At 37.5% G+C, this 10000-nt stretch overlaps 2 protein-coding genes across 2 annotated transcripts in view; both read right to left on the bottom strand.

Moving 5' to 3' along the window:
• Nucleotides 1-1643, bottom strand: part of cldn11b (claudin 11b) — a 3102-nt gene extending 1459 nt beyond the window's left edge. The window contains exons 1-2 of the mRNA XM_059326961.1: nt 930-1643; nt 542-706 (exon numbers count right to left, since the gene is read on the bottom strand). Coding sequence (XP_059182944.1) covers nt 542-706; nt 930-1155 — 391 coding nt within the window. The 5' untranslated portion in view covers nt 1156-1643. The remainder of the gene's footprint in view (nt 1-541; nt 707-929) is intronic.
• Nucleotides 1644-1870: 227 nt separating this feature from the next.
• Nucleotides 1871-10000, bottom strand: part of si:ch211-230g15.5 (mucin-2) — a 25328-nt gene continuing 17198 nt past the window's right edge. The window contains 5 exon segments of the mRNA XM_059326960.1: nt 1871-2544; nt 4987-5293; nt 6932-7052; nt 7252-7363; nt 8238-8409. Coding sequence (XP_059182943.1) covers nt 2390-2544; nt 4987-5293; nt 6932-7052; nt 7252-7363; nt 8238-8409 — 867 coding nt within the window. The 3' untranslated portion in view covers nt 1871-2389.

Here is a 10000-nt window from a genome sequence, read left to right as displayed (position 1 = left end):
ATCACAACATTATTTAATTAGAAAACTGTGAAGCTGCTGATTTGGACCGCTGGACCGTTCATACTTCACCCAAACTCAACATGTACAACATGAACATGCATTCACCTATTATTTATTTCTGCAGAATTTGTGCAAAAATTGGAAAGTACATTATTTTTGCAGAACAGTTTTATGTTTTCATGTTTACAAAGATTGCACCTGCAGGCGGGCGTGTGTGTGTGAGAATGTGTGTGCGCATGTCTGAGTGTGTGTGAGAGAGTGAGGGTGTGTGTGCGTGCATGCATTTTTGTGCGTGTGCATATGTGTGTGTGCATGAGTCAGAGTGTGTGTGTGTATGTGTGTGTGTGTGTGTGTGTGTGTGAAAGTGAGAGTGTGTCTCTGGGTGTTTGTGTGTGTGTATGTGTGCGTGCATGTGTGCGCATGAGAATGTGTGTGTGAGAGAGAGTGTGTAAGTGAGAGTTTGTGTGTGTGTGTGTGTGTGTGTGTGTGTAAGTGAGAGAGTTGTGTGTGTGTGTGTGTGTGTGTGTGTGTGTGTTCTGACCCATGAGCAGGAACAGGACTCCTCCTATTCTCGCTCTGCGCTGTTTGATGGAGGAGGTGTCGTTCTGCAGCCGGACGCAGGGCATCGACATGAGCACCAGCAGCATGGCGGGGAGGCCCAGCAGACATGCGCAGATCATCAGGGCACGAGACGTCTGCACATAGGCTGAAAGACAGACAGACAGACAGAGACAGATTTTTTTTATTATAAGCATGTCGGTTGGTTTAAAATGTTCACTTCAAATAATAGAAAACACACTAAAAAACGAATTTTACGCACACACGAAGTGATACTTTTTTTTCTTCTTCTTTTTTTTTTTTTTTTTTACCTCGTAATTATAATATATTTATGCATGTGACATTATAATTGTAATAACATCTTCTCTCACCGGGCAGGGTGAGGATCTGGTTGAGCGCCTGGCAGTGGTAGAGCGCCGGGGAGATGACGCACTCCGCCCAGAGGCCCCGGGAGCCCAGCTCGTCCATGCGGACGCAGGTGGCCACGGTGTAGTCGCAGGTCCGGACCCAGTCGTTGGTGGCCGTGGCGACGATGATCCCGACCCAGCCCGCGCAGCTCGCCGCGCTGCCGGTGATCATCCTGCACATGTGTGCCATGGAGCCGCCGTGCGTAATTACGCGCCACACGGGGGGAAAAAAGCGTGATTATTTTAAACAAATTGATGTTTAAATATATCTTTCTCCCTCTCTCTGCAGTTGTAGGAATTAAAAGTTCTTAAAAAGAAAAAAAATCACCACACAAGGAGAAGTTATGAGTAAGATTAAGTATCAAAATCGATATATTCTTCCAGATATGATTAAAATAAGTATAAAAAGGGTTAAAATGCCCCGAAAAAGAAGTAATCCTGCTATGTGCCGTTAACGCACCCGTTGCTGATCCGCAGAAAAATGCCTAGAATAAGATTTATCATAGGGTGTGGTGAACGCAGAGCCTTCAGTCCAAACTTTAAGCCAATCAGAGCGCATGTGAGTCCTAACCTAAACCAGATATGGAGAGACAGACAGACTCAGAGGCAGAAAAACAAATAAATTCAGCAGAAAAGCAACAGATACAGACAGACCTGGAATATCTGAGGCTTTAGATCTCCGGAAGGAACTCTGTGACACGAATCAGAATCAGTTTATTTAATAAAACACAGATTTCTCGTCATGTGTCACTCACTCACCTGCCTCACCGTCGCCCTCTGCTGGCCACTTTTATTACATCTCAAACAAGATAAAACAATAGATTTGATTAATTATTCATTTATTAAATAATTTCAAGCATGATACCATAAAAATGTGACGATTAAAGACACCAGTCTCTACCCTGATAGTGACTTCTTTTTTTTTAATCCACAGACATGTTTTTGTCCAGAATATAGTGATATAAAACATTAAACTTTCATTAATCACTTACAAAGTCTACGTATTATTATTATTTTTTTTTTACACACACCGGTTATGTTTAGCTACTGGATAGATTTGTCGTTGACGTCACGTTCTAAAAAAACTAAATAGACAAATTTTATATATTAAATGTTCAAAATCCTTCATGAAATAGCTTCAAATTTACACTCTCCAGCGGCATGTAAAATGTACACAAAGTTACAAAAATCCCCCCCGGTCGGTCTCTGCTACAGTCTGACGGCCCCAAACGGATGAAACTTCTTCTGGGCTCTTCTGTCTCCGTCTCCTAAGGCCACACCTCGATTTATAATCTCATAAATTACCGTGAATCTCTTTTTGTGACTTTGTTCTGTCATCCTTGGTGTCAGCTTTTTGTTTTTGTTGGTTTTTTTTTCATAAAAACTCTCTCCTATCTTCAACCAGACTCTCCTCTCGTTCTCTCTCATTGGTGTTTCAGAGCGTTGATGTGAGCGCAGATCTTGAGAGCCGGCCCCAGCTTGATGTTCATGCTGGTCATCAGATGGTCCTCGGTCAGCAGCAGCAGAGCCTGGCCGTCGATCTCCTGCAGCCGGAACGCCTCGGCCACGTCGCTGCAGCCTGGAGCACAAGATGGAGATGAGTTATGACGAGTTATTAACTAAACACGTCTAATGAAAACATCTAGACGTGATCTGAGCTGCAAAGAACCTTTGATTGGTCCAGTTTGTGCAAAAAAACACTTTCTTTAATACTTTACTTCAATGAATTTTAAACATATTTTGCTACAAATTAATTTTATATTTAATTAGAAAAGTGCAGATTTCCATCAGGTCGGTTTCTCTCTGCACTGGAAAAAAAAATAAAATATATATATATATATATATATATATATGTATATGTATATGTGTATATATATATATATATGTATATGTATATGTGTATATATATATATATATGTATATGTATATGTGTATATATATATATATATATATATATATATATATATATAGATATATATATATATAAATAAGAAGTCTGGCAGAAAAAGTTGCCAAACACTCACCATCAAATAACAACAATTTTACTTATTTATTTTACTTTTATTTATTTAAAAATACAGATAATATACAGTAATGATCTGTATTTATATATATATATGTGGAATAATTAAAAAAATCTAAAACTTTTATATGACTTGAAATTGCCTTAAACTTAGTCAAATAACAATATTTTTATTATTTATTTTACTTATAATTAATTTAAAAATACAGATAATATACAGTAAATACCTGTATTTATTTTTATATATATATATATATATATATATATATATATACAGATAAAATCTGTAGAATAATTCGTTTTCATATTTATAATTTTCTTTTTTACATTACATTACATCTGTATTTTTAATTTAATTTAAATTAATTTTTTCACATAAAATTCACTGTAATTTAACATTCAAAACCATAAAGTTGAATTGAATATTGAATAATACTGTAATACAATTAATTTGACAGATTTCAGCATCTGTTTTATGGTTAAAATGAATAATAAAAGTACTAAAAGTAATTTATCTTTATTATGGCATTCGCTTTTGATATAGAAAAACGAGGTAACCTTGTAAATAAAATCTGGTAAAAAATGAAGCTCTTCATATTCTATCTCCTGTCTTTAAACGTTGGCGCTGCCTGGCACACGGTGGATTGTGGGATTATAAGGCTGCATTTCTCAGCTTTGGACAAGAACCACATTCCAAGAAGGCGCTTCATTCATTCCTATGAAAGTTCCTCACTTGGCGCTTACTCCCAAAAACATTTTTCAGGCTTCATTTGGGCATTTGTGTGTCTGTGGAGCTTTGAAATGGAAAATGTCCTCTTAATTTTTATATTTTAATATTTGCAGTCTTACTAAAAGTCTGAAGAAATTACCCCTTTTAAAAATAGTTTCCCTATTTATTTTTTTATATACATCAAACATATTTATTAACATTGTTAATATTATCAGTATTATTTATTTTTCTGTTTCTTTTATTTATTTATTCTTTTAGATATAATTTATTTTATACTATTAATATTATCAGTATTATTTCTTTTTCTGTTTATTTATTTTTATTATTTTAGATATAATTAATTTTATATTGTTAATATCAGTATTATTTATTTTTCTATTTTATGTATCTATTCTTTAAGATATAACTCATTTTATATTAATATCTGTATTTTTTGTATGTTTTATGTATTTATTATTTTAGATATAATTTATTTTATACAATCAGTATTTTTCTATTTATTTTATGTATCTCAGATATAATTTATTTTAAACTAATATCAGTATTTCTTTTCTATTGAATTTATTCTTTTAGATATGATTTATTTGATATTGTTAATATCAGTATTATTTATTCTTCCATTTTATGTATCTATTCTTTAAGATATAATTCATTTTATATTAATATCAGTATTTTTTGTATGTTTTATGTATTTATTATTTTAGATATAATTTATTTTATATTATCAGTATTTTTCTATTTATTTTATGTTTTTATTTTAGATATAATTTATTTTTAACTAATATCAGTATTTCTTTTTCTAGTGAATTTATTCTTTTAGATATGATTTATTTAATATTGTTAATATAAGTATTATTTATTTTTCTATTTATCTTTTTTTTTTTTCACTTTAATATAATGGTAATTTTTGCTGCCAGATCATTCACCAGTTTTCTTTAGGATTTCCTCCTTTAATTTTTATTTTTTTTACATTAAATATTTATATGTTGGAGCCTGAGAATAAAAAAAATGACTCTCATGAGGTAATAATTGTAATTAAAACCTTCACAATAAAAGCATCAGTAATGAACTCCAGATATGTGAGTGTCAGTTTTTCTCCCAGATGTTTACACTGATGTCACTCCTGCTGACAGTTAAGAATGCCTGTTAGCTCAGCCTGCGGTTCACTCCGCGCTTTTGCGAAACACTTAATGTGATTAGACGCCGCGTGGAGCGCTCCCCCGCCGTCTGCTGGCGATTAACGCGCTCTAAATCACGCTGGCGTTTACCTGGCAGCATGTGAATGAAGGCCGTGACCTCCTCCACGCTCCACTGGGACGGGGCGGGTTTGAACGTGGTGGTGGGCGTCACGGAGGTGGTCAGCGCGGGCGCAGACGACCTCCTCGCCCTCCGCGCCGCCCTCCGCTCCATCCTGGCTGTCATGGCGATGGCAGGGTCCTCCTCCCCGCCGTCATCGTCCTCCTCCTCCCCTCCTCCCTCCATGTCCTCCTCCTCCTCCTCTTCTTCTTCTTCTGCCGCCGCCGGCTTCTCCTTCCCCTCCTTCTCACGCCGCCCGGCGCTCCACAGGTCCCGAGGCTGCAGGAGGCCACACACACACACACACACACACACACACACACACACACACACACACACACACACACAGGCGAGTATTAAAAACTATAGATGGATGTTATCACCCCATGATAAGGTTCTGTTTGCAGAAGAAAACATGGATGAAGGAAGGTGTACATGGGGCAGATAAACTCACTATTATTACGGCTGTTATTGTGATTTTCGAATCATCATTATTATCTTTATTTTATTTATTTTTTATTTTCAAGTTGCCTATCTTGCCTATTTAGGTAAAAGTATGTCTTTATAGGAGTATTGTGATAGAGTGTAAATGCTTTTTTGCAAGGATGTGATTTAGATTTTTGATTTTATTCTTTTTTTCTTCATTATTAAATTGGAACCATTCATTATGTTCCTAAAACCTCATTATTTATTGACCAAGTTTATGATAAAAAAGAAAAGGAAACCACAATCAGATGGTTGGCAAAAATGAGCAATTATAAAAGATTGGGATAAGGATCAAACATTTTTTCTTTCCTTTTATTTTAAGGATTTATAGATAAGTTTCTATTGCTACCATATATTTTCCTATTTTTCTGTTCTGACTGTCATGGAGTTAATAGTTTAAATATGGAAATGGCTGATTGTGGGTTCAGAGACACAAAAATAAACCAAATCAGATCTATTTCTGGAAAACAGAAGTTGAGAGAGAAGTTGCGTTGCTCATGTGAAGAGTTTTAACCCGGTGGTGAGTTCAGGGTCCCTACCAGTCGCAGTAAAAGAGGCTTCCCAGGGACGGACTCCGCCCTGTTGTCTGTCTGTCTGTCTGTCTGTCTGTCTCTCTCCGTCTCTCTCTCTCTCTCTCTGTCTGTCTGTCCGTCCGTCCGTCTAGCTGTCTCTGTCTGTCTCTCTCCATCTGTCTGTCTGTCTGTCTGTCTGTCTCTTTCTGTCTGTCTCCCTGTCTGTCTCTTTCTGTTTCTGTCTGTCTGTCTGTCCCTCTGCCTGTCTCTCTGTCTTTCTGTCTGTCTGTCTATCTCTGTCTCTTCGTTTCTCTCTGTCTGTCTCTTTTTGTCTGTCTGTCTCCCTGTCTGTCTCTCTCCATCTGTCTGTCTGTCTGTCTCCCTGTCTGTCTCTCTCCATCTGTCTGTCTGTCTGTCTGTCAGTCAGATCTATTTCCGGAAAAGAGAAGTTGAAAGAGAAGTTGAAAGAGAAGTTGAAAGAGAAGTTGCGTTGCTCGTGTGAAGAGTTTTAACCCGGTGGTGAGTTCAGGGTCCCTACCAGTCGCAGTAAAAGAGGCTTCCCAGGGACGGACTCCGCCCTGTTGTCTGTCTGTCTGTCTGTATGTCTGTCTGTCCGTCCGTCTGTCTCTCTCCGTCTGTCTGTCTGTCTCTCTCCGTCTCTCTCTCTCTCTCTCTCTCTCTCTGTCTGTCCGTCCGTCTGTCTGTCCGTCTATCTCTCTCTGTCTGTCTCTCTCCATCTGTCTGTCTGTCTGTCTCTTTCTGTTTGTGTCTGTGTGTCTGTCCCTCTGCCTGTCTCTCTGTCTGTCTGTCTGTCTGTCAGATCTATTTCCGGAAAAGAGAAGTTGAAAGAGAAGTTGAAAGAGAAGTTGCGTTGCTCGTGTGAAGAGTTTTAACCCGGTGGTGAGTTCAGGGTCCCTACCAGTCGCAGTAAAAGAGGCTTCCCAGGGACGGACTCCGCCCTGTTGAGGGCGGGGCGGGGCCTCTCCGACCGGCTGCCTGCACTCAGCGCCCGCAGCCTCTTCGTCAGGCGAACGTTAAACCTGCCAGAGAGGGAAGAAGGTGAGAGTTTATCTCCTCGTTCTGCTGCTTTGATTCACACTCGTATCTGTTTCTGACACCTGTGTGTCTCCTCACACCACATCCTGCTGCTGCTGCTCTCTGAGCGACAGCCACGCCCCCGAACACACCGCCGCACTCCACACACTCTGTCTGAAGGTCACACGCTACATTAGAGCTCACCCGCGAGCACAGGAAGTGGAGCAGAAGCGCTTGGACCGCATGAAGTTGTGTGCGTGTCCTCTCTTCCCACAGAACTGGCAGTGCAGCACCGTCCTGTCCCTGTGGGCCGACCCTGAGACACACACACAAACCTGGTCAACTGTCTGAAGACAGCAGGGAGACACATTTCACCAGACGTCCATCAGGACGAGGACGCAGCCGGGACAAACGTCTAAATGAACATTTATCATGAGTTTATTTTAATGTGTGTTAGAGTGTTAAAATGTTCAATGTGTGTTTGACCGTGCTGGATGCTGGAATTACCCTCTGGATAAATAAAGAGTCTGTCTGTCTGTCTGTCTCTTTGTGTGTGTGTGTGTCTCTTTGTGTGACTGTCTGTCTCTTTGTCTGTCTGTCTGCCTGTCTCTCACTTTGTCTCTTTGTCTGTCTGTCTGTCTGTCTGTCTGTTTCTTTGTCTGTCTGTCTGTTTCTTTGTCTGTCTGTCTCTTTATGTGTGTGTGTGTGTGTGTGTGTGTGTCTGTCTGTCTGTCTCTTTGTCTGTCTGTCTCTTTGTGTGTGTGTCTGTCTGTCTGTTTGTCTGTCTCTTTGTGTGTGTCTGTCTGTCTCTTTGTGTGTGTGTGTGTGTGTGTGTCTGTCTGTCTGTCTCTTTGTGTGTGTGTGTGTGTCTGTCTGTCTGTCTGTCTGCCTGTCTGTCTGTCTCTCTATCTGTCTCTGCCTGTCTGCCTCTGTCTCTTTCTGTTTCTCTCTGTCTGTCTGTCTGTCTGTCTCTCTGTCTGTCTCTGTCTGTCTGTCTGTCTGTCTGCCTCTCTATCTGTCTGTCTGTCTGTCTGTCTGTCTGTCTGTCTGTCTCTCTCTGTCTGTCTTTCTAAATCTAAGAATATTTTGGCTCACATTAATATTGATTAATATCGATCTTGTTTATGATAATAAATGAGTCCTGAACGTCCCTGTTGAAGACTCCATGTTTGTAGTTTTGGGTCTCTTACTGTTGGCGGGGTCGTCCGTGTCCCCCCCCTCCCCCTCCTCCTCCTCCTCCTCGGTGGAGGGCTCGGCTGGCTTCGTCGTGTCCATCACCGGCAGCTCTGCGCTCCCATTGGTCCCGTTCACCTCCTCCGGTTTGGTCACCTGCTCTGGAACCAGCAGCGACGAGCGGTTCACCTGCAACAGGTAAACTCACATCTTTAACTGTTTATTCATGCACAACCCAGACCCAGAAATAATAAATATGGTGTATATTTTCTTTGTATTTTTACATATTGGATATGATTTATTTCATATTAATATCAGTATTTTTATTTATACTGATTTATTACACTTTTATTTATTTATTATTTTAGATATAATTTATTGTATGTTAATATTATCATTATAATTTATTATTCTATTTATTTTATTTATTTATTATTTTACATATAATTTATATTATATATAAATATCAGTATTTTTGTATTTATTTATTTTAGAAATCATTTATTTTATACTTTTAATATCAGTAATTATTTTTCTATTTCTTTAATTTATATATTCTTTTAGATATAATTTATTTTATGTTAATATCAGCATTTTTCTATTTTTCTATATTTATCATTTTAGATATAACTTATTTTAAATTATCAGTATTTTATTTATTTTTATTTTTATGTATTCTTTTAGATATCGTTTATTTTATATTCTTAATATTATCAGAATTTGTTATTCTCTTTCTTTTATTGATTTATTCTTTTAGATATAATTTATTTTTATAATTTATAATTATTTACTTAATGTTTTAACAGGATCTGGTTAGTAATTATCTGTAATTTAACAACAAAAAATCTGCAATGTCCGGTTATATTAATTTCCAGATTTCAACTTCCATTTAATGGTTAATATTTGTAATAAAATTAAAAAAAATCAACTATTTATTTATTAGTAGATCTCAATAGCTTCTGGCAGTGATCTGTTACTTGTATAATTTAGTTTAATTTAATTATTTATAGTCGTTTGACCAGGTTGTGGTAGTGCACAAAAACATATTTATTCTAATTTATATTCTATAATTTTTTAATCAAATATTTTTGTTTAGCAGTTTTCAGTAGATTGTAGCAGTGCACAACAACATATTTAATTAATTTATTTTAATTTATTGTTTTTATGAATAAAATAATATTTAGTAGTTTTCCGTAGGTTGTTGAAGTTCACTGAAGTTTGGACATAGTTTGTCTTATTATTTCTAATATTTTTATATTTTATATTTAAAGACTATATTAATATTAAACAGGTTTGGTCACCTGCTCTGGAAGCAGCAGGGACAGGGTTAACTGTTAATTCATGCACAACCCAGACTCTAAAAGAAGTTGTAAGAATGTGATAAAATGGATTAAAAGTGGATTTAACCTCTTAAAACCCAGCTGCATGCCAGCCGGTAAGAGTGAGATAACAACTATTTGTGTTGTTTTGAACTGCTGAAGTTTCAGTTGTGTTTTAGCCGCATGCTGACAAACACCTGCAGGAGCTAGAAGATGTTCCCTTCATACACACACACAGTTCTCACAGTTCTCCTGTCAGGTTCAAAATGTGTTTGGGTCTAATTCTAATTGTGTGTGTGTGTGTGTGTGTCTGTCTGTGTGTGTGTGTGTGTGTCTCTCTCTCTCTGTCTGTGTGTGTGTGTGTGTCTTTGTATGTGTGTCAGTGTATGTGTGTGTCTGTGTGCGTGTGTCTATGTGTGTGTGTATGAGGGGCATTTTATGCCAGCACACTATACTAAAAC

This window comes from Centropristis striata, chromosome 23, assembly GCF_030273125.1.
Source record: "Centropristis striata isolate RG_2023a ecotype Rhode Island chromosome 23, C.striata_1.0, whole genome shotgun sequence".
In the NCBI taxonomy this organism is placed as follows: Eukaryota; Metazoa; Chordata; class Actinopteri; order Perciformes; family Serranidae; genus Centropristis; species Centropristis striata.
The sequence above is the reverse complement of the archived record's forward strand: the minus strand, read 5'-3'. Positions and strand labels throughout refer to the sequence as shown.